Below are 24,967 nucleotides of genomic sequence, written 5' to 3' on the forward strand. Positions count from 1 at the left end.
CCTTCATATAGTTATACACTATTTTAAACAACAAATAATGTAAAGCTCCAGATCCAGATATTATCATATTGCACAGTCGTAAGTACTGTGCAGAAACGTAACAAGGCACCCGTAAGCACAATCAACGTGTCTTGCATGTTTCGGTAAATTCTCATGAATTTTTCAGGAGTAGTGGGAAAGGATTCTCACCATCCATAACTTCCGTGTAGCATGACATGGGCCGGACGACAGGCATTATTTTGCGGGAGGGGCAAGGTTTGTCGAGGGAGTTGGAAGGGCTCATGTAGGTTTTCTATTGCTAATTAATTCAACATCATGGCCTACCCGGTTTGGCACATGCTTTCATATTCCAAATGGAATGGATGTTTCTAAAACCCATTTTGTCCAGTGCTTTGGAGCTATCGGAAAGAAGAAGAAAAGTTACTTACCTGTAAACTGTGGTTCCCCAGTATTGGTGTCTTTTATAGATTCACATGATTGAATAATTCCCTGTCGTCGAAGTGGGGCATAAAATAGTAGTAAGAAATATAAATATATATATATATATATATATATCCACACAACGGAAGCTTTGGTAAGCCTTTAATCGAGGAACAGCAGTGGAGCAGAGAAATCCAGGTCCCCCTCAATCGTGAAAGCCCAAGCCTTACACGTTTAGAGCACTCCCTGTGCTCTTGTTCAGGGGCTACAAGTAAATGAGCTGAGCGGCAGTTTCAGACGGCTGTATGCATGATACAAAGTCCCGCCCATGTGGGTGTATGCAAACAGGCATTGTGGATCTTGTGGTTCCTTTGATTGTGTGAAATCTCAAGTGGGTGCCTTTGAAAAGTATTACCCCAGTGGGTCGAGTGGGGACTAAGTCTCACACCGTACTGCTTAGTAACAGTCCCAAAACACGGCACTTCAGTTCCGCTGGGTTTGGAAGTTACCCAAAAAATAAATAAATAAAATATATATATATATAGATAGATATATATCGTTGCAACTCCTGTTTTCCTCGGCGATCCCACACCAAACAGATAGAAGGACTAGAAGGACCCCAAAGCAGCAGATGAAAATATATATATATATATATATATATATATATATATATATATATATATATATATATATATATATACACAAAAGAAAATAAAACCATAGGCCCATAGAAAGCATTGAGGGAGAGTTCACTTTGGTAACATATCCAGGTCATTATAATAGTCCATGTTCCAGCCAATCAGGCTGTAGCACCCTCTAGAACCTTTTCCTCAGAAGCTCAAGCCCTCAGATTTTCGTAGCACAAGTGACCAAGAGTGCATGAGGAGAATAGAGCCTCTGAGGGGAGGAAGGGTCGCGTGTGAATCTATGAAAGACACCAATACTGGAGAACCACAGTTTACAGGTAAGTAACTTTTGTTCTTCTCCAGTATTAGGGTGTCTTTCATAGATTCACATGCTTGAATAAGAATAGAAAGCAGTAAGCCATAATAATAAGAGTCATAAAAGGCAATAATGAAAAAGCAATACATAAATACACATTTGTAACATTGCATGATTTGCACAAGAAAACCTTTTATGACAGGAGGCGGGAAGCAACAGAGGCTCACCTTTATTTGAAGAGATTTCGCCGCACCGCTTGACCCACAGCAGTGTCCGCAGCGTTAGCTGTCTCCAGACAATAGTGCCTCGTGAACGTGTGCCTGCTGGACCACGTTACCGCCCTGCAGATCTGATGTAGAGGTACTCCAGCAAACAGGGCAGTAGAGGATGCTACTGCTCTCCTCGAGTGTGCTCGCACCGGAGCAGAAAGAGGCTTGCCAGCCCGTTGATGGCAGAAGGAGATGGCAGAAGAAGTCCAACGAGTGATGGTCTGTTTAGTGACTGGATGTCCTTTGCGCATCCCCCCATAGGCAACAAAGAGCTGGTCTGACCTTCGAAAGGCAGCAGTGAGTTGGATGTAGAATTTGAGGCATCTTTTCAAGTCTAGGGAATGAAGAGTACGCTCAGCGGGAGACTGAGGGTTAGGGAAAAAAGTTTTGAGTATTACAGGTTCGTTAAGGTGGAAGTCTGATAGAACCTTTGGTATAAACTTAGGATTTTGTACGTAGTACAACAGCGCCCTTTGAAAACTGAAGAAAAGGAGGCTGAATGGTAAAAGCTTGGGTGTCGCTCACTCGCCTGGAGGACGTGAGTGCGAGGAGGAGGGAAACCTTCCAAGTAAGGAATTTCAAATCCGCTGAGTGGATTGTTTCGAATGGAGGCTTGAGAAGCTGGGCCAAGACGAGATTCAGGCGCAAAGGAGGTGGAGGACGCCGAATAGGTGGAAACATCTGGAACAAGCCTTTAAAGAACTGGCGAATGATACGAGAGGAGTACAGAGATGTGGAACCATCATGGAGAAAGCGCGAAAGTGCAGCCAGGAAAACTTTGAGAGTGGAATGTGAAAGTCCCGACTTCGCCAAAAGGCGAAAGAAAGGCAAGATTTGCTCAGGAGTGGCAAGCATAGGATCAATGTTTTCCGAGTGGCACCAAACGCAAAACCGCTTCCATTTCAATTTATAGGTTTTGATGGTGGTAGGAGCCTGTGCGTGATCAAGGACCTCTCTGCAGTCAGGAGTAATGTTCAGATGGGCAAACTTGTGGTGCTCAGGATCCAAACGTTATGCTGGAGAGATGCCGGGTCTGGATGACAGATCTGTCCGTGGTTCATGGTGAGAAGGTGAGGCAGGGGGCGAAGAGGGATCGGATCGCACTGGGAAAAAAGAAGAAGATCCGTGAACCATGGTTGACGCGGCCACCTGGGCGCAATTAACAGGATGTGACATGGTTGTGCTCTCATTCTGTGCAGAAGGCGAGGTATAAGAGGGATCGGCAGAAAAGCGTATACAAATTTTTTCGACCAGTTGATCGAAATGCATTCCCCCTCGACCCTTTGTGGGGATGCCAACTTGCGTAGAGTAGGCATTTGCGATTGAGTGGAGTCGCAAACAGATCCAGTTCCGGCTGGCCCCACAGGCGAAAGACATACTCCAGAGTTGGCTGATGGAGTTCCCACTCGTGGTTGTCCGTGGCAGCCCTGCTGAGAGAGTCTGCAAGGGCGTTGGAGATGTCCGGTACGTGAACTGCAGTCAAATGGACTCGATGTTGTATTGCCCATTCCCAGATCTGCTGTGCCTGTCTGGAGAGCAGAAGAGATTTCGTACCCCCTTGCTTGTTGAGGTAGTGCCTACTGGTGGTGTTGTCCGTACGCACCAACAGTGACTCTCCTTCCACCAGCAGACGGAAGGATTTCAGGGCGAGAAAAATGGTCAAGAGTTCCAGGCGATTGATGTCACACTTGCGTTGGTCTGCAGTCCACTTGCCGTTGACTGACAACCCTTTGAGGTGTGCACCCCAACCCTCTAAGGAAGCGTGGGGGCTGTTTCCTGAAACATATGCCCTGTTGCAATGTTGGGAGGGTGAGCCCACCATTCTAACGCTCCCCGATTTTGAGGAGTCATTGAGACTTTGACGTTGAACGACCCTGAGACTTGCCGCCATTGTTTGTTCAATTCTTCTTGGATTACTCTCATGTGTAACCTGCGATTGGGGATCAACGGTATACAGGACGAGGTCATGCCCAGAAAGGATTTTAATATTCGGACAGAAACGGACTTTCTTGAGAGTAGAAGAGCCACCAATTTGGCAATGAGAGCTTGGCGCTCTAACGAAACAAACACCTTTGCTATATGTGGGTCTATTAATGCTCCCAGAAAGACTCTTTGTTGTGCCGGAAGGACATGCGATTTCTCGTAGTTGATGGAAAGACCCAAGTTCTTGAAGACTGACAGGCAAGTCTGAGTGTGTTGTTGTGCTGCGAGAAAGGTTGGGGCCTTTATCAGGCGGTCGTCTAAATATGGGTAAATTTGTATGCCTTGTAGGCGTAGATAAGCCTCTACCAGAGCCATGATCTTTGTGAAGACCCTCGGAGCGGAACGAAGGCCAAAAGGCAGAACCTTGAATTGGAAGTGCTTTGTTCCTACTTTGAAACGGAGGCACTTTCTGTGTCTTTGATGGATTGGCACATGAAAGTAGGCATCTTGGAGGTCGATTGTGGAGAGGAACTCTTCGGGGTTCAGGAACTGTAAGATTTCCAACACAGTCAGCATTCAAAATGTTTGGGACTTGATGAACTTGTTGAGGGCTCGGAGATCTAAGATCGGGTGCCACTCTCCTGATTTCTTCTTGATAAGAAAAAAGCAGGAATAAAAGACCGTCCCTTGTTGTAATCAAGGAACCACTTTGATTGCTCCTTTTTGAATCATAACTGCAACTTGTGCAAACAGTACCTTCAAGTGTGCTGGAGGGGGACCAGATGGAGGGCGGTTGGGAGGAAACTTGAGAAATTCTAGAGCGTGGCCTCGTGAAATCACATCCAAGACCCAGCGATCTGATGTTATTTTTAACCAATTGTAAAAGTGTTAGGAGATTCGACCTCCAATCTTCAGAGCAGGATGAGACTTGGTTGTTTGAAAGTCATTGTTTTTTGGAGGAGGTACCCCCTCTGTAGGTGGATTTTCTCCTATATGGCCTGGAATCAGTCTGTCTAGTCTGACTCTGGTTGGAGTAACGCCGTCTGTTCTCACCATAGGAGCGGTACTGGGAGGAGTCACAAAAATTGGAGGACGTGCCCCTGCCATGTGCTCCACGAAATCGTCGCTTCCGATATTGGAGAGATCCCAGGACGCGAGCAGTGTCCATATCCTTTTTGATGGACTCAAGGCATCGTCCACATGCTTGCCGAAGAGGGACTCTCCATCGAAGGGCAAATCGAGTATTTTTGCTTGCACCTCAGGCCGAAAGGACATAGCCTTAAGCCAGGCCTGCCTTCTTAAGACTGCAGCACCTGCCAGTTGTCTGAAACCTGTAGAGGAAATATCGACTGCACAGTCTATAATTTCCAATGAAATTTTCTCACCCTCTTGCGGGATCTTATGTGCCACCGCCCTGGAAGAATCAGGTTGACCAAAGCTGTGATCTCCGACCACATTTGTCGGTCGTATCGGCCGAGGATGGCTGAAGAATTTGCCGCCCTGACTGTAGTCGCAGCCATCGTAGTGAACTTTTTGCAGATGGTATCCAGGAGTCGACCTTCCTGGTCCGGCGGGGACGTTAAAGGAGAAGCTGGATTACGCTATCTCTTTTGGGCAGCCTGCGTAATGACAGAGTCTGGCTTTGGTTGAGACACAAGGCAGGCAGGCGAATCTTCTGGTGCCTTATATTTTTTGTCTAGGCGTGGAAGTTCGGCGGCAACTGAATTAGGCCGTTCCATGAGTTTGAGCCCTTCCTTCCAAATGAAATCAATAATAGGAATGGCATGCACCTGTTTCAAAGGTTGATCTTTAAAATCATAAAGAAAACAGTCCTCTTGTCTGACGACCATAGGCAAGTGGAAGCGCTTTGCGGCTCTCGCCATCAAAAGGTGAAAACCCCAATGCCCACTGGAGGAGAAGCCAGAGGAGAGGCAGGAGGAGGCGATGGAGTCTGAGCCTGGTAATTGTCCCAATGTGCTAGGATAGCGTCATCATCTTGATCTGTATCGTTATGATTGTCATCATCATTACCATGGTCCTGAGGAACTGGTGATCGGGCCGGTGCAACCTGAAGGAACTCCTGTTTGGAAGGGGGCGGTGGAGAGGCCTGCAAAGAAGGTGGGAAACGACGATTGTAATCCTCCAGCATATATTGAGGTTCGTGATCAAAGACATTGGGGAACATCATGGTCATCATGTGGGTCATCTGGAACTGAGATGTGAGAGTCCCGTTCCATCATCATCATCATAGTCTTGATATGTAATATGTAGCTCTGTCGGGCTACTTGCAGCACGAAAGGTGTCATCTGCATATGAGTCATCTGAAGAGTCTTCCCCTGCAGACGCAAATAGTTTAGCAGGTGGACCTGACCCATGTTGGACAGGGCTCAAAACCAGTGGAGCAGGACGTTTAACAGTTGTAGCTGTCACCACTATTAAGGTGGTCACAGTCGTCAGAGAATATTACCCCGTCGACAGTCCCGACGAACTGCCCGCCGTCAAAGTCGTCATTGAGGGCTTCGTCGATGATGTCCCTGGCGTCCACGAAGAAGTGGTTGCCGTCGCCGAAGCCGAGGCCTTTGCCGTCGATGACACAGGCGTCGACGAAGATATCGCTGTCGTCGAAGTCTCCAGCGTCGACGGAGCCATCGACGACGAAGCAGTAGTCGACGAGGTACTCGACGTCAACGAGACCACCGTCAACGAAACAGGTAGCGGCTTAGAGACATGACGCGTCGACGAAGTCTTTGTCGACGAATGTCGCTTAGGAAGGTTCTTCGACAAAACGGATTTCTTCACTGTCGACGAAATCTTAACAATGGACGAAATAGGCCGGTCCTCCATGACCATCGTCGACGTTGTAGACGTTGTCAGAGTGCTGGGCGACGTCGAAGTAGGTTGAAAATGAAGAAAACTGAGCAGAGCTCAGGGACACTCCCATCACACGACATGCAGTAGAAAATCTGAGGGCTTGAGATTCTGAGGAGAAGGTTCTAGAGGGTGCTACAGCCTGATTGGCTGGAATGTGGACTATTATAATGACATGGATATGTTACTAAAGTGAACTCTTCCCTCAATGCTTTGTATGGACCTATGTTGTTCTATGATACTTTAAGGTTTTATTTTCTTTTGTATTGATAGATAGATAGATAGATAGATAGATAGATAGATAGATAGATAGATAGATAGATAGATAGATAGATAGATAGATAGATAGATAGATAGATAGATAGATAGATAGATAGATAGATAGATAGATAGATAGATAGATAGATAGATAGATAGATAGATATGTTTCTTACTACTATTTTATGTACCGTGGGACTCCAACTTCAACAACGGGGAATTATTCAAGCATGTGAATCTAGAAGACACCCTAATACTGGAGAAACAGCCCTCAGAGGGTTGTGCCAATTAAAACAAAAATAAAAACACTTGGAAAACTTCACATGTCACCAGCATAACACAGGAGATATTTTTCAAGTTTAGAGAGTAAACTGTTTGTATTCTATTGTTACAGACCGTGAAATAAGTTGGATCGGCATTCCATTTCTCTCCTGATGTCATGAATTCCTTCCATAATTTGATCCAGCTCCCCTGTCTTTCTAAATCATTCCTTACACCCCTCAGTGGCTCATCCTTCTACTATTCCTCACTCTGTCCTGCTTGCTTCCACTATTTCTCACTCTCCTGTTTTCTCCTCTCTTTCCCTTCTTTTCATCTCTCCTGCTTTCATCTCATGCACCCCATTGGCTTCCTCTGCTGGTAGCAGCTCCTATTTTGATACCTCATCTGCTTGGCTACCACATTTCAATAGTGGCCAGCTGTCTGTGCCAACAGTTACTAGTCTGAGCATCAGCCACAGTGAGTGGTAAGGTAGGACAGCATCACAGGGCACTGGCACAGCAATCTGAACCTCCTGTACATGTGGCTTTGCAGGAGAGATCATCACAGAAGGGTACTAGAACTGCCATACCTTCACTTGCAGATATATTTTGGCCCTTCAATGGAGAGATTCCCTTTTAGGGGGTTTGAAATGAAAGGACTGTCAAAAACGAAATGCTAAATCAAGGTTAGAAAGCCTGCTGGGCAAAAACTGTGTGGTGGCAGAACACCCTCTGAATACCTAGAAGAGTGTTCTAATGTAAGGTATCCAAATGTCCATGGACATGTAATAGGTTTTGACATAAGCCCCCCACTCCCCCCAAAACAAACCCTTAAAAAATGGTTTTATAATCCCAATGAGGACCAACGGTTTCAGGTTAGTTCCCTTGTTCGTTTCCTTAGTATTATTGCACAGCTAATCATACCAATACAACATTTTATTTATAACCAACCATATTTTATCCTGTCTCCCTTAGAAAAACAACCCAGTCCTAGATGAATGCTCATTCCGGAGGGCAAACACACCATAGTGGAAATGTTTAGCTGATCACAATCTATTTATTACAAGGGTATGGGTCCAAGGTATGGCCCCATCTCAGTACAACTCCAACAACTTTTCACAGAATCACAATTAAAGTGATTCTAAATACTTGCTTACAAATCAAAAATAACCCAATAGAATTATACTGTTGGATTCTACTTCATCAGATTCATGGTCATCGGCACTCACTGTGCACTTTCAGATGACTCTTGATACCCAACACATTGCCCTTGTCCTCTTACACATTGCCAGCTGCTTACCAAGAGCTGGTGCAACAGCACGTTCAGTTTCTGTATTGACAGGTTATCCATCCATGAAATTCTTAATGTGCCAAGAAGGCCAAATACGGTTAGTATCCTTTGGAGTAAATATTGGGTATAGGGACAGTAATTTGCGGAACAGTAGCAAATAAAAGGATCGGTATGTTGGGAATTTACTACTATACCCACAAACAGCTGCAAATGTTTCCTGAGATGTTTCTGGTTATTTAGTTTATAAAAAAAAATTAAAAACCGTTTAAAAAAATACTGTCAGTGAACATGAAATCAACCAGTGGTGCATGCCTGCTGAATCGGTGGGTAAAAAGCAGGAACTGCACATGACAGATTCTGATTGGGAGTGGGGTTGATAGGGCAAGGGTGGCTGGAATACAAAATTAAGGTTCATGTTAGGATGAATCTGCAAACTCCACACATACCGGTAGTACAACCATCACCAGCTGAGGAGAAGTCTCCAAAGAGCCATCGGCAGCGGCATACACCACAGAGAAGACGTAGGTGCCAATCCACAGCACATCAAGGACTGCAAGAGAGAAGGGTATGTTGGAATTAGCACAGGCCGTACACACAAAAAAAATGCAGCAGCACTGGCATGTGTTAATTTCTACAAGCTCTCTTCTCAGAGATAACAGGGTCTCACAATTACATCTCTCAGCACATTAAGCAGATCACTGTAATTACAGAACGCGGTTAGCCACTAATTACTGACATTATCACTTGCATCCAAGCACAACTAACATTACGGCAAAGACGCTGCAGTGTAATTATAGAACATGCTCCAAGCACAACTTGCCTGATGCAAAAATAAGAGGAAACGAGCTAGAACGCTGTCAGTTACAGTGAACATATTTTCCATTGAAATAGCCACTACATTTGCACAGACATTTTTGCATCACCAAGTAAAGTGTCTTGATTTTTTTCATCCTATTAAAATCATTTTCCCCTCACACTTCAGTATTCCCCCCCAAAAAAATGTCTTCATTTTTGCATTCTTAACTTCTAAAAGTGTACAGAACAAATTTTACAGGTATTTACATTTTGTTGTGTTACAAAGAAAATTACATCCTTTCCTTTCACTCGTCCTATACCGCAGCAAGATTGTCACATAATACACTTTATTTGTCTTTCTCTGACTGCAAAGTGTGAGGAGTTTGTAAACACTAATCGTCTTGTTAAGAAAATAAGCCGCAATTTCTGAGAAGTTACAGGCTGACATTTAATGTCAGTCTTTGCAGTGCTGCAAATGTGACCAGATAAATACAGGATTTAACGGCTTCTTTACTTACTTATTGCTTGGACTTTTGCGACCCACCAGTTTGGGAAACACTGAACCAGACGTCTCTCATTGGAGTGAGGAGTCAGGAGGGTGGGGGTGCTTAGGTCTCACGATGCTCGGGGACGTAAGGACACCTGGTCCTTTCCTCCAGGGCCCAGGGGCTAAGGGCTAAGGGTGCAGAGGTATATTTAGGCACCAGGTTTTCTTACAGGGAACAGTCATGGTAGAGGGGTCCTGCGTGTGCAGATGCTGCAGGCGACATCGGAGTGTCCACGAGGGGTAAAACCATGACGGGCTCCAGGGGACCTAGATGACACCGTTGGCCCACTTCACTCGGATTGGAAGGGCAGGTGCAGTGGTGGCTTCAGGTTTTGGTGGTACCGGGGTCCTCAGAGTCCTTTCTTTGAAGTCTCTGCAGGATGCAGGGAACAGTTCTGCGATTCCAGGGGAGGTCTTGGTTCTTTACTGAAGGCAAGCAGTCCTGATCAGATGTCTTTGGCGCAGCTTTGACAAGGAACAGCAGACAGGCGGTCAGGGCTGGGGCCAAGTCAGTGACGTAGTGAGCACAGGACCCACGTCTGGGCATACCCTTTCCACATAGGGTGAACAGCAAAACACACAAGGTGATGGACGGAATGTTGCACAATGGCAAAACAGTCGATAGATTGGAGATCTTGGATAGGCACACGTTGCTCAATCCCATGCCAAAGCAACAAAAGAAAGGCATACAAAGAAACTTTGTATGTCTTTACGAGTTTAGAAGACAACTTGTGATAATCTAGTTATGTATGTACTTCTTCATGTCATATCTGATTAGAGCATAGGCCATCAGGATATTAACATTCCCGTAGATTGTGACTACTTTATGTAGAGGGCCCCTTTTAGCTTCCCTTTTTAGGTCTCGGACCGGAAAAGCTGGCTTGCCAGCTTCCGGTCAGAGAATTAATGATTTTGAGTACGGAGCTTGAATCCGCCTCTGTACTTGACCTCTCCTCAATTGGCTGGCTTCCTAAACGGAGGCCAGCCATTGGAGGAGAGATCAGTCACTCCAATGTAGCCCCGTCCTTTTCGGATTTGGGGGCGTGATTTTTTGCGTTCTTTAGACAGTGACGTTGTCCGTCACTCAGAACAGCAAAACACGCCCCCAAATGCGAAAATGACCATGCTTTCTCCGAGGCATTTCTGCTTTGCCTCGGAGAAAGACGGTGGTTGTTTCCAGAGCTGCTCTGAGCTGCTCTGCTCGTCCCCCCTTCCCTCCGCTTTCCTTCGTCCAGCTCTGTCCTTCCATCCGCACGCAGCTCCGTCCCCCTCCCCCATCCCTCCGCCCGCAGCCCTTCTTCGTCCCGGTCCCGCTCCCCCCCTCCCTCCGCCCGCAGCTCCTTCGTCCTGCTCTGCCCCCCCCCCTTCCCTCCGCCCGCAGCTCCGTTGTCCTGCTCTGCCCCCCTTCCCTCCGCAGCTCCGTCGTCCTGCTCTGCCCCCCCCCCCCTTCCCTCCGCCCGCAGCTCCGTCGTCCTGCTCTGCCCTCCCCCTTCCCTCCCCCCGCAGCTCCGTCGTCCTGCTCTGCCCCACGGTTGATCCGTGCACCCTGTGACAGTCCAGATCTGAGGTTCTGTGCCCTGGAGTACTCAGATGCTGAGGCCTTTGCACCGTGACAGGCGAGATCTGAGGGTCTGTGCACTAGAGTACTCAGATGCTGAGGCCCTTGCACCCTGTGACATTCGAGATCTGAGGTTCTGTGTCCCTAAAACTCAAGCACCCACGTTCCATTGGTTCTGCTCCTTACAAGGAAGAATATCTTCCTTTGCAGCACGTGTGCAATCCACCCTTGCGGACCTCTAGATTTTTATAACTGTTCGGACATTCAGGGGTCCATAGTTTAACCTTAATTTGTAGGCCTCGGCTTTCCTTCCAGATGTGTTGTGTGTGCGCATCATATGCCACCTCTTACTCGGCGCCCTCCTCACCGCCCCCCTTGGTTTTGTTCAAACCACATCCCCCCCACCCACAGGGTCGGAATTTCCCTTGCATGCTCACTGAAACAGAGCTACTTCCTGGGGTTTCTTCAGTGCACGTCCACTAAAGACGCCCACTTGCTGAAAGCCGCCTGTGGTAGCCAGCGTGACTCAATGCTCGATCGACCAACCGCGCACTCCTAATAAAGGGCTCTTTTCCCAAACAGACACGCCGTTGTAGCGCCTCCGTGAAGCTCTGACACTGTACCAGCGCTGAATGAATGACTAACCCGATGTGATGCAACTTCACGCTATGAAAGTGCATCTGCAAAACTCTGTGAATTAAGTGGCTTTCGTTTACTTGTATACAAAGTGAAATATGGATCACACTAAACTGGAAGTCGTGTCAGAAGCTAGCATGGCGAAAGCACACATGTTTTACGTAAAAACGCAGTCACAGCCTCGTCTGTGAATGGAACCCATCAAGCCGCACATGGCACTCTGGTGGCAAGCCCCCCTCCCCCCCCCCCCAAACCCCACCCCGCATGCAGATGGTCTGACACCTAGAAAGCCTCAAGGTACTCCACGCAGCCAGCCAATGGACACCACAGAAAGCCATGTGTAGCACAGTCAGGGTGCCCCCATCAACGACATTCCCATCCTCCCAGCAGCGCTATGACCTGTACTTTACCCACAAGAGCAATGCCAAGTATAATGCCTACCTGCAGATACAAGGTGGAGCTTTCAGCCATTTTTCCATACTACATCCCTCAAAGCAACCGACCTTCTTGGAAAGTTGGGAGCATCTTCTGCTCACCGACAATCTTATAGCATTATTGGTTTCTTACAGGGCCAGTATTTCAGTTATTATCTAACCGGTTTCTGGCCAACTCTGCATTTATAACCACATAATAACGTTTCCATCTGCACATCCGTGTACTTTCCTCAGAGTCAGTTGAGTAAATGTATCCTCTTTTCCTTGGTTTGGAGTATGCAGCAAGACAACTGTCAGTACTATCCACGACATACAAGTGCACACCTTCTCATTTGCTTCAGTAATGTCTCCAATTTTACCACCCAAACTTTCCCTTTTATTTCGTTGCCCGTCTTCCCAGCACTTCCTCTTCTGTTCCCAGTTTCTGTTCCAGAGAAGAAGGAAAGGCCGGGTCAGCCCTGCTAAGCATACTCATTAACCCCCTCCCTCCGCCCGCAGCTCTCCTTCGTCCCCCGCTCTCATGCGACATTGTAAATGTATTTGAGCTGCTTCATAACCTCTGGTGCAAGTGTAATTGCTGCTGTGTGCGGTGGCCAGCTCGCACATGACTGCACAGGCCCTGCTCCAGTTTATGGGACCAAAACTGAAATTCTTTACGAGTAGTCATACAAGAGACAAAAGTACGATATTTATTGCGAGGGTGGAGGAGCCTCCACACCTCCACTAAAGCATAGTCATGGAGCAGGTCTTTGATCATGCCGGAAAATATGCCACAGCTTCATCCTGCTAGATCGGTCTATCCGAGGCCCACATGACACTGTTCCCTTGCTGCTGCTCCCGACTTTTGATCCAGACGTCCCTGTTTCCATGCTGCTTCTCGCTGTTTCTTATCATGTGCATCCAGCCTGATCCCGAGTTTCTGTCTATCTCCCCCAACCCCCCCTTCCCTCCTTCGTCTCTCGTCGCACACTGCCCCCCCCTTCGTCTCTCCTCGCACCCCCGTTTCCGCTGCTCACCTCCCCCCACTCTCCCCCCACGGAGCTCCCATCTCTCTCGCCTACTTAGTTCACTCCAGCAGTCACGACGCCGTGGAGTACACACCTCAGCCCCAGGACGCAGAGAAGCCCCCCGAGCCCCCATTTTGAATTTGCGCAGAGTAGAGGACAGCACCTCATGCCCTCACGCGGCGTTGTCGCGGGCCGCAACTTTACCTCGCCAGCCTGGACTCTGACACTTAGACACAGTAAGTACTGAGGCAGCCTGCTTGCCATTTAGTGCGCTGTTGCTAATTGTCACACTCTGCTCCGGTGCCCGATAGCTGAATTCAGATATCCAAAAGATCAGGAGCCTTCCACGTGATATGTGTCTCAGTGTTCTGTTGTTGTCAAACAAATTAATGCGACCTAGCAGACAGTGCGTGCCCAGCACCCCCTCGTGGATCCGCGCCCTGCCTGCTGTTTTTTCCGGAAAGGCCTTCGCCCTGCTGACCACGCGTGCGGTGCCTTTATTGGCCAGAGGCAGACAGATGGAAAACTAGCAGGCAGCTTTGATTTTCCTTCCCAATACACTCGCTGCCTGCCTAAGTTGCCGTTTTAGTCCACAGCACCCGGCCCACATGTGCAGCCCGGTATTACAGCCTGATCCCGAGTTTCTGTCTCCCCCCCCCCCCCTTCCCTCTGCCCGCAGCTCTCCGTCTCTCGTCGCACCCCCCGCCCCCCTTCGTCTCTCCTCTGCCCCCCTTCCTTCTGCCCGCAGCTCTCCTGCTCTCAAAAGTTACATGCAGCGTTTTAAACTCTTTTGCTGGCTGCTGTATTCTGTGAACTGTACACCATGACGCCCAGTGCTTAATTTTAGCCGGTGGCTAGAGACGCTCATTTTTGTAGACCAGGGCATTTTTTATAGTCAGACTTTGGTTGGTCTAAGCTGGAAAGGCAGAAAAGGTGGAAGACAAGGATGAAGAGAAAGATAAGCAAAAGGTGACAAAGGGAGACACATTGGCGAAAATACTGCAAGATTAAGATAAAGAGACAGGGAGTGTAGGGTGGTGTAAAAAAAGGCTTGCTTGAAGTGGAATCAACTTAATCGGCAACCCCGGCATTTGGCAACAACACGCCTCTAAGAAAACTTTGAGCCTCTGCACTTTTCTTTAGACAAATTCCATGCTAATTTGTTCCTGCATTATTATTTACGTTTGAACTTTGAGCTTTTGTATAGCATTGCAAATAATGTGTGTTTTTGGCAGATTAAACAGACTCATGGCAGTTATCCAGCCAATAAATATTCATTAACTATCAGAGCTTTGTAGCTGGCTAGATGTGTGCCAGGTTGAGGTAATATGTGCTTACATAATAACAAAATAAGGTAAGACGTGGTGAAAGTGAATGCAATTACTTAGATTGGCAGGTCTCCCACCCCAGCACTCTAACACTAATCCTAGGACTGTATGTGTAAAGTTAACGCTGCACCTGAGATCACCTATTATGCTGTGCAGGTGCAGAGCTGCGAGTGCAGGTGCAGAGTGGTGTGTGCTGTTGAGTGCAGTGTGGTAGTGTGTGCAGAGTGGTGTGTGCTGTTGAGTGCAGAGTGCGAGTGTGTGAAGAGTGGTGTGTGCTGTTGAGTGCAAAGTGTGAGTGCAGGTGCAGAGTAGTGAGTGCAGAGTAGTGAGTGCAGGTGCAGAGTAGTGAGTGCAGGTGCAGAGTAGTGAGTGCAGGTGCAGAGTAGTGAGTGCAGAGTAGTGAGTGCAGAGTAGTGAATGCAGGTGCAGAGTAGTGAGTGCATGTGCAGAGTAGTGAGTGCATGTGCAGAGTAGTGAGTGTGTGCAGAGTAGTGAGTGCAGGTGCAGAGTGCTGTGTATTGGCAATGTAAATGACAATGACATTTATTTATGATTTAAAGAAAAAAAAAGAAATGTCATGAGCAATGCCAATAGCTCTACCTTTAATGATGCCGAGACCATTGCATTGTAAATGCTTGTTTTATATGCAATTAGGCCAGACAGTAGTTATAATATTATGTTTAGACATGATTACATTGTATTGTGAACATTATTATATCGAGACACATCAGACACTGCCATCCACACATTTTATGGATTGTCTTTTGGTTTGTATTTAAGTCCACAGGTCTTACATTTCGCTACCGATATTCACTGACGAGTATATCCGTTCTGGATATGATTCAGATTCAGATTTGTGTGTTGGGTTGTTGCATTTGCTCGAAAGCCTGGATTTTAGTTTTGAAATATTAATCGCTTCCGTTTGTTTATTCTTCACATTTGGTGGACAGTTCTCGGTTTCCGTATATGATGGAAATTAATGTATGTGAACTACATGTCCCAGAATTCCGTACTGACTTCAGGTGCACCGTATTAAAATAGGTACTATTTAAAGCTGGTATTGTATCCTTACGCCTTACTTTCGGATTGACCGCGGGTGTAGCAGGAACTTATTAGAAGCCGGTAAGATAGTTTCCGAGTAAAGTATCTTGGGTTCGATCTAACAGTTAATATACTGTCTATATACTGTGTTTGCAGATATCGACCGCCGACATAGGCCTGGAACAGCGTCATACTTATACAGTTATCTTCGCCTAGTTCAACAAGCATTAAGGTATGCATCAGCGGCTCTTACGGTTGTACGATAGTTACTCACATATACTATAAGTATAGTTGCTCAGTATGTTTTTGCTTATTCTAGAAATACCCACCTAACCGCGGATTTGTAAGAGTGGAACACCGTGTATATTTCAGTCCCAGTGCCGATTTAATAAGTAACCAGTTTTACTTAGTGACAGTTAATATAGTCTATACGAGGTTCTTTCAGTTTTTGCATTAAGTGTCTCTCTTATTTTTTACCCCACAGAATTCACCACTGTAAGGTCATTCTCGATCATCGTGCACATTCAGTAACAGTGCCAAGTTCATAGGTATACAGTTGCAAATATGTGTTAACCTATAGAAGTTCTCTCTTCTCAATTAAGTGTCAGTACTTTTACTTACATTTTCCTAATTCTTAGAATTCGTCGCTGTATTGATAATATATGTCAATCTTTCACGTTCAGTTAAAGGGTCGTGGTAATAGGTATTCAGTTTTAGTATGCGTTAACCAGTAAATGCCAGCCGTCTTATTATGGACGCATTGTTGCATCCCTTATTTTTTCACTCCTTAGAACCGACCTCAGAACGAAGTGGATAAATATCCAGCACGTTCAATTTTAGTGCAGAGTTACGAGGTATGCAATATTAAGCTGTGTCCTTTCCCGAGATTGCAGTTTCATTATGCGTTTAGTCAGTAAATGTCAGTCTTATTTACAGATTTACTTCTGCCACTCTTATTTTCGAACCTTTAGAAATGACCGCATAACGGACTTTGACGCACATCGCGCACGCAGTTTTCAGTACAGGGTTATTAGGTATGCAGCATGATTATGTGTCATTTTGCTAATGCCAGATGATTCTCCATATATTTAGTGTCGCTTCCCTTATCTTTTTACTTTTTAGAACGCACGTTTGTTTATCAACTTACGAGGACTTTCACTTCTATGTGGAGTGAGCAGGTTACAGGTGCGTGTATAAATCGTTATCCTCTAAATTGTTCCCTATGTTTACCCCACTGTTGGTGGTTACTATCACCTACGATATTGGTAATACAAGGATTAAATATGATTTTTAGGGTGTCTTGTACTGTTGACTATGTCTGAGAAGACTACTGGTAATGTTTATGACCATGTTTTGTAGCATGTTTATCATTCACCTTATCCTAGTGTTAGTACCACGAGTATGACCGTTGAATTAGGACTCAGTTTACTCAGTAGCCATTACATACTATGACAGTTTGTCTCAATTGTTGTCCATGAATGTGTTTAACAAATTATATAGAGAGCTCTGACTACGGTTTCTTATTAGCAAATCAAAAGGGAGAGAGAGGACTGGGTAAGCCAGTCCGGATCCCCTGGTTAATATGTACTTATCAATAAAGGACTATCTTCGTTGTGTTTATGGGGAGACTCAGTACGTACGTATGATGGCAAACCACTTGGTTTGGTTGCTAAGCCCTCACCCACCAACCTAGTTGGTGGCATGCTTCATCATCGGGCCCACCACAGTGACACCGAATGTGTCCCGGGTGTGCTTCGACTCCAGATTACTGAGGAGCTGGTATACTTCTCTGAGTGTGCTGTGAGGGGGTGTGTAAGAAAGTGATTTAAAAGCTATGCAGTAGGTCCCAGTTCCCAAGGGTATATAGAAAACTTTAATATCTGGGCCCACGCTAGCGAATAAAAAGGCAGACGGACGCAGTGGAGTGAATTAGTGTGAAGTAGTGTGGCTCACTGGTTAGAGGCGGCAGACCCGAGAGCAGAGGACGGCCTGGGACCAGGGTTCGATTCCCGGCGCGGCAGGTTTCTGGACCAGGGTCAGCGGACTCGATAATTCTCTCGCTCGGTGCCCACTCTGATCAGCGATCACACTCGGCAACTCTGGGCATTAGCTTGCCTCATCTTCACTAACGGCCCCACCAGACCGCCGGGGATGCCTGGTCTCACCCTGGAGATACCCATTAAGGGACCATCTCTCAGGGAAGCCAGGAAGGGTTTCGCAGCGGTCGAAGCGCCTTGGGACCCTACGGGTAAGTAGTGCGCTATATAAATGCCTATACATTTACATTTACATTTACATTTACAATTATGAGCTCCCACGTCCTATGTGGTCGACATGTTTCAGCCAGGCCTTTTATATTTACATCTGGCTTTCCTCAGGACCAATGAGTGTGTGGGTGAAAAAACTATAAATTATATTAAGTGATAAGTGTTGTTTAAAAAGTGTCGCACACGCTAAGGTGCTATACGTGTATGGAGGGGGATTCCCTCCATAAACCTGTAGTCCTGCTGCGGTGTCCCGAGTGAAGACACCGCAGCAGGACTACAGGTTTATGGAGCTCGCACACCGACAATTTCGGTCCTCTCTCCCCCTGCCAGGTGACCCATGAGGCTTTAACAGCTAATAGCGAGTTAAAGCGGAGGGAATCCCCCTCCATACACGTATAGCACCTTAGCGTGTGCAACACTTTTTAAACAACACTTATCACTTAATATAATTTATAGTTTTTTCACCCACACACTCATTGGTCCTGAGGAAAGCCAGATGTAAATATAAAAGGCCTGGCTGAAACATGTCGACCACATAGGACGTGGGAGCTCATAATTCACTCCACTGCGTCCGTCTGCCTTTATATTCGCTAGCGTGGGCCCAGATATTAAAGTTTTCTATATACCCTCGGGAACTGGGACCTACTGCATAGCTTTTAAATCACTTTCTTACACACCCCCTCACAGCACACTCAGAGAAGTATACCAGCTCCTCAGTAATCTGGAGTCGAAGCACACCCGGGACACATTCGGTGTCACTGTGGTGGGCCCGATGATGAAGCATGCCACCAACTAGGTTGGTGGGTGAGGGCTTAACAACCAAACCAAGTGGTTTGCCATCATACGTACGTACTGAGTCTCCCCATAAACACAACGAATCTAGTCCTTTATTGATAAGTACATACGGTTTCTTATTGCCATTTGAGAATGTTGTTACTCCCCCCCATGCAAATCTAACTGAAAAATAACAGGTTTATTCTCATAGCTATATGATGCATTTATGTTTTTTTATAGGTACTCGCCCCTGAAGAAGGGAACAGGGCTTCACGATATGCATTGGGCGACGCTTCTTCGCGAGTTTTGTTATTGAGATATGAAATGATTTACATTGTACGCATAGTTATATGTATAGGAATATGATCACACGGTGTATCTAGATAGGAAATACAATGCAAAGTGATATATATGCATACAATCATTTGTTATTCAATCAAATTATATGAATATATTGGCATTCCTTTTGAAAACATTTTTTATGATAATAAACTTGTGAGTTTAAAGAACAGCTAACTGATTATATATTATTTAAGGTACGTGAATTGTATGAATTTGTTGAGAATTATATTCTACAGGAACAGTGCATCCTGCATGTAGGCCCCGCTTACATTTCCCTTGAACAATGGCAAATCATTCACCCCCAGTCACAGAAATGGGTTTAATCCATTGTTGCAACATTCCGTCCATCATCTTGTGTGTTTTGCTGTTCACCCTATGTGGGAAGGGTATGCCCAGACGTGGGTCCCATTGCTCACTAAGCCACTGGAGTCAAGCTATCCTGGCTGAAGACGGCTGATAGCCAGAAACCGGTCCTAGGATGCTTGATTCCGGTCCAGGGAAGACGTGGCTTGGGAGTTCAGGCTGGACTGTTCCCATGAGGCACAGAGTCAAAGCTGATTTGCATATGGCCATGTCTGAACTGGTGTGGCTTGGTGAGCAAAATAACGATGGATTAAACCCAGATCTGTGACTGGGGGTGAATGTTTTGCCATTGTGCAACATTCCGTCCATCCTCTTGTGTGTTTTGCTACTTCGGAAAAGTGTCCACCTCAGTTTAGCCCGCCTAAGGGGTGGTACTAGCCTTGGGGTGGCACGCCTACCTGACTAGCTAATTTTCCCACCTGTCCAGGTGCCAAGGGGGCTCTGGACAAAGGTGTTCGGCTTCCTCTCCTGTGAGAGGAGCCAGATTTGCATTTCTAAGGCTGGAGCTTTTTGAAGCTTGCCAGCCTAGGAAGGTTAATCAGCAGGTCATCCAGTGGAAAGGGGTGTGATACCCTCTTCCAAGACAGGCTTTTGTTATGGGTCTCCTGAGAGCAGAGGCTCTCACCCTAGGTGGTCAGAACAGCTGGTAGGTTTTCAGAGGGCACCTTTAAAGTACCCTTCTGGGTGCATGTATTGGTAAATCCAGCATTAGCATCAGTGTAGGTTTACCCATAGAAGATGCTTGATACCAAACATCCCAATCTTCAGTGCAGCTATCTTGTAGCTGTGGAACTAGTTTTCACCCGTGCCCAGCATGTTTTAAAATGGCTTCCCTGGTCACGTGTATTGCAGTAATAGGACTGACCAGCACAGAGGCATATCTGCTCATGCAGGTATGCCCTCACGTGTAATATTCAGCAGCCTGCCTTAGGGTTGCTAGGCCTGCGGTAGGGGCGATTACATGCAGTGCTAGGGGACATAGCACACAGGGATGTGTGACATGTCGTGCTTTCATCTTTGTCTGCACCAAGACACACAGCCTGCAATGGCAGACTTGCATGTACTTGGTGATGGGTCCCTTAGGGTAGCACAATTTGTGCTGCTGCACTTAGGGACCCGCTTTAGTGCCTCAGGCTCTAGCTACCAGAGGTACCATTTACTGGGGACTTAGAGGGTGCTAAAGGTATTGCCAATTGGGGGGGGACAACTGTATAGTTTTGGGAACGAGATCTGGCACTGGTTACCTGGTTAGCAGGAACCCAATGCTCTTCCAGTCGAAATCACATCATGTACCATGCAAAAAGTGGGGGTGACTATGTCATAAAGGAGTACTTTCGCACACCAACATCTTGCGTTTGATCTCAAATAAAGAAGTTTGCCACAAGACCAACAGAAGGAGTTCTAATAAAACGAGGAATCTTGCACAAAACCAGAAATATTGTATTGTTTGAGTATATAAGAAGGGGACAGTGCACAAGGAAGGAGACATGTCCTATGAACTGGAATTCTTTTTCTGGGTTCCCAGCGCCTCACTTCCTATAGTTGCCAGAAATTATTAACAAGCATCCATTAAAAGGCAACGCACACATTTGTAGGGTTGAATCAAGATGTGGGTCAGAAATGAGTGTCACTGGGACTCCAGCTGCATCTTAAATGCGAGACTAAATAAGGTCAAAGCATGTTTGGGGCCTCTTGTGTTCTTGTTCAGCAGGGGAATGGCATAGCAATTTCACTGGTTGGAGAAGGCCCATCAATGATATACAGGTGATCTTTTACATGATGATAAAGACAGGTTTAAAAAACAAAAACTGTGGAGGGAATGCAACACGGCAAAATTCACTGTATTTGAAAGATTTTATCCAGTGCTCTTTTTTGCTATGTACTCCATATTAGTCTGCTTGATGGCAGGTTATCCCAGACCTTGGTTTGAATCTTGCAGTGTTAGACTCAATCTAGTTGAGAAGGCACAATACAGTAAACTGAAATTGGAAGAAGTAATAGACTCATTGCAAATAACAAGCTGTACCTTTAACTGAATTTTCCGAGTCATAAAAAGGTGGGCATGGAATAACTTTCTTCTCCTGCAGGTTCTAGAAAAGAGAAGCAAGAGGATTGAATTATAACATTTAGACGGACGTTTACTTTGAGGTCTCCAGAGCAAACTTCCAAACACAATATATCAGAAATGAGAGGCGATTTTAGTTCTACCCTTTCATCACATGCACAGTGCTGATGGAGCCAATCCATCGTTTTGGCTATTATTGTCCAACGAACTTGGACTCTGAGAATTTCATCATGAAAAGGGAAAAATGGTGCAGCCGTAAACCACTTCTGAAGCAGTTTCTTGTCAAGATATGTTAAACTTTAAGGACAATGCAAAAGGCAGGTGCTCTACAAATGTCTTGAGTTTACCGCACCACCAGCTTGCCAATAGGCGCAGCACTCAGCCAATATACAGCACAGAATTACCGGCAAATTTGCTAAATCATGGACATACATTATTGTCAGCTAATGTGCACCACCACAGTTTCGGACTCGGTCATTGAATCACAGTCAGATCGTATAACCCAAAGACGTTTAGGACAGTTTGATAGTCTCACGAGTTTATCACCATTAGCTTACCGGTAGGTACTGCACCACTGTACCGTTCTGCTTCCCAACAGCCAGCTGCTTCCCTTTAGGACTCCAACAAACTGCAAATCAATACATAAATAAAACAAAACTGTTAAATTATGACTCAGTCATCACTACATGCAACACTATCAGCAGTGCAGCAGACACTGGGGTTTAGTAGTGTAACTCTACCAAGTGTTAAACAACAGTGTAGTTCAAACAATGAATGACGCAGTGCACTCCTCATTTCTCCAATTAGTCTTTGTATTCTCAGTTTCAGCTTTTTATGCGTGCTGGCCCGGTATCGTGAACTGCTGAATCACGTGTTAGTAACATCACATCAAACACTGGGGCGTATTGACGCCCCTATCCGGACGCACAGCATTGATTCACATATTCCAATAATACCACAGTAAATCCATTTCATCGGTTTTTATTCCAAAATGATCCATTTTTAGTACAATTTCATTCTCGTTGGTCTGTCACATGTAAGACACTTGTAGATGCACTAGTTTCCTTTAAACGCTGTAGGAATGCACGTAGCTTTATCCTAAAGCACGGAATGCAACATACAGTATTTCTCCTAAATAGTCTCTTTCACCCAATGCATTTCGAGCCCATCACGGCTCTTCGTCAGGGGTAGATCTACAAATGTTTAAAACATATCTGTTAGACTATGTATTCACAATTCATAAGTGATTAAATTGTTATTCAGAAATTCGACAATAAAGATTAGTGCATACAATTCATTTACGTTCTTCCCGCCCATGACGTTTTCTGCCCGCTGAAATCAATTGTGCCTGAATAAATGCTGGTTACAACTTCTTCACTCGTTCGCATTTCATTAAATTTTCTCAACTTAAACACCCTTTATTCTGTTCCTCTAAACAAAATAAACCACCTCTTCCAACCCCAAATGAGACCCCATACCTTAGATCAAAACATTCTGGTTCCTGTTCTCACTCCGGTCGACAACCATGATCTGTGCATTGCTGCCTCACTCGATTATAAACAGCTGGGTGGTAATCCCACCCCTTTCCTGTCATCTGAACTTCTGATTCCTCCCCTTCCATACAGCATACTACCGATCCCAAAATGCATCACCCAACCCTCTCCACTAATCTCATACTCGTGTTATACGGGTTATTCTTCAAAAAGGTATGTTCGACCCAATCGTAACCCTCATCCCAGTCATTCAAGCAATTTAACATTGAGTTCCCCGCCCTCCCGTAAATGTCATGTTGAACGCTGATGGTAGCGTGAATAACTTAATCTCTAAACCCAAATCGCTTTCTTTGCTAGGGTTACGATTGGGTCGAACATACCTTTTTGAAGAATAACCCGTATAACACGAGTATGAGATTAGTGGAGAGGGTTGGGTGATGCATTTTGGGATCGGTGGTATGCTGTATGGAAGGGGAGGAATCAGAAGTTCAGATGACAGGAAAGTGGTGGGATTACCACCCAGCTGTTTATAATCGAGTGAGGCAGCAATGCACAGATCATAGTTGTCGACCGGAGTGAGAACAGGAACCAGAATGTTTTGATCTAAGGTATGGGGTCTCATTTGGGGTTGGAAGAGGTGGTTTATTTTGTTTAGAGGAACAGAATAAAGGGTGTTTAAGTTGAGAAAATTTAACGAAATGCGAACGAGTGAAGAAGTTGTAACCAGCATTTATTCAGGCACAATTGATTTCAGCGGGCAGAAAACGTCATGGGCGGGAAGAACGTAAATGAATTGTATGCACTAATCTTTATTGTCGAATTTCTGAATAACAATTTAATCACTTATGAATTGTGAATACATAGTCTAACAGATATGTTTTAAACATTTGTAGATATACCCCTGACGAAGAGCCGCGATGGGCTCGAAATGCATTGGGTGAAAGAGACTATTTAGGAGAAATACTGTATGTTGCATTCCGTGTTTTAGGATAAAGCTACGTGCATTCCTACAGCGTTTAAAGGAAACTAATGCATCTACAAGTGTCTTACATGTGACAGACCAACGAGAATGAAATTGTACTAAAAATGGATCATTTTGGAATAAAAACCGATGAAATGGATTTACTGTGGTATTATTGGAATACGTGAATCAATGCTGTGCGTCCGGATAGGGGCGTCAATACGCCCCAGTGATTGATGTGAAACAACAGTGTAGGACAGAAACGGATACAAGCAGCTGCATGGACTTTCTTTGCAGGAGTCGTGCAGCGGTGCACTTCAGGTCAGGCATTTAGAGTTGGAGGTATAAATGTAATGCTGCATTATTACTTTGTTCGTAAACATCAACATATGACGTAGTGACAGAAAACATCAATCAGAGGCGTACTTTCCACCATCTGGCCCCAAGTTGTCACAGAAGTAACAGTGTCATTCATCTTCGAGGAAGGAGAGAATATTCAGTCCGACTCTCCAATAAATTGTAACGTTGTGACAGGATTTCTCTGCTCCGAAAGGGTTAACATTCAATAATGTTGGCAAGAAGCAACAGAACAGAACTGCAGCGCCCCACAAAGGACTTCCTGAATTACACAAGCACCTGAAATGGGTAAGTAAATCCCCAGCCACTAAACACCTGGACATGTTCAGTAAGAAACACCTAATTACTCAGATGTTGACTGCCCATTATACAGGTCTGTGTATGTTTCATTTGAGGCACAGACTACGAAGAGCATTGGGGGGGGGGGACACAACGAGCTCCAACCTTTTAGTGAAACCAGAAAAGCATTTCTCACCTGATGTGACTGCCACAGAAGATGGCAGAGAAGCAAAGACTTTAGCTGAGTCAGTGACCTGCAGGACAGACATACTGCCATCGCTCAGACATACAGCCACCATGGAAGGAACGGCAGGGTTCCACTTGAGGTCGGACACCATGCTGCTTGCTTCTTTTGCCAGCTTGTAGTACGTGAAAGGGCGCTTTGGCTGTCGAGCCTACAGAGTAGAAAAATAGTGCATATCAATATTCAATGCACAAAAGAACATTTTATTTCAATTTTTATTAGTAATAAGCACACCACAGACTGGC

At 45.6% G+C, this 24,967-nt stretch overlaps 1 protein-coding gene across 4 annotated transcripts in view; it reads right to left on the reverse strand.

Annotated features, from left to right (window-relative positions):
* NUP214 (nucleoporin 214) overlaps positions 1-24,967 on the reverse strand; it is a 438,399-nt gene that overhangs the window by 351,365 nt on the left and 62,067 nt on the right. For all 4 annotated transcript variants that reach the window (XM_086924798.1, XM_086924800.1, XM_086924799.1 and 1 more), the window contains exons 4-7: positions 24,675-24,873; positions 21,946-22,016; positions 21,350-21,413; positions 8,678-8,781 (exon numbers count right to left, since the gene is read on the reverse strand). In XM_086924798.1, coding sequence (XP_086780924.1) covers positions 8,678-8,781; positions 21,350-21,413; positions 21,946-22,016; positions 24,675-24,873 — 438 coding nt within the window. The remainder of the gene's footprint in view (positions 1-8,677; positions 8,782-21,349; positions 21,414-21,945; positions 22,017-24,674; positions 24,874-24,967) is intronic.

This window comes from Lissotriton vulgaris, chromosome 5, assembly GCF_964263255.1.
Source record: "Lissotriton vulgaris chromosome 5, aLisVul1.2, whole genome shotgun sequence".
NCBI lineage: Eukaryota > Metazoa > Chordata > Amphibia > Caudata > Salamandridae > Lissotriton > Lissotriton vulgaris.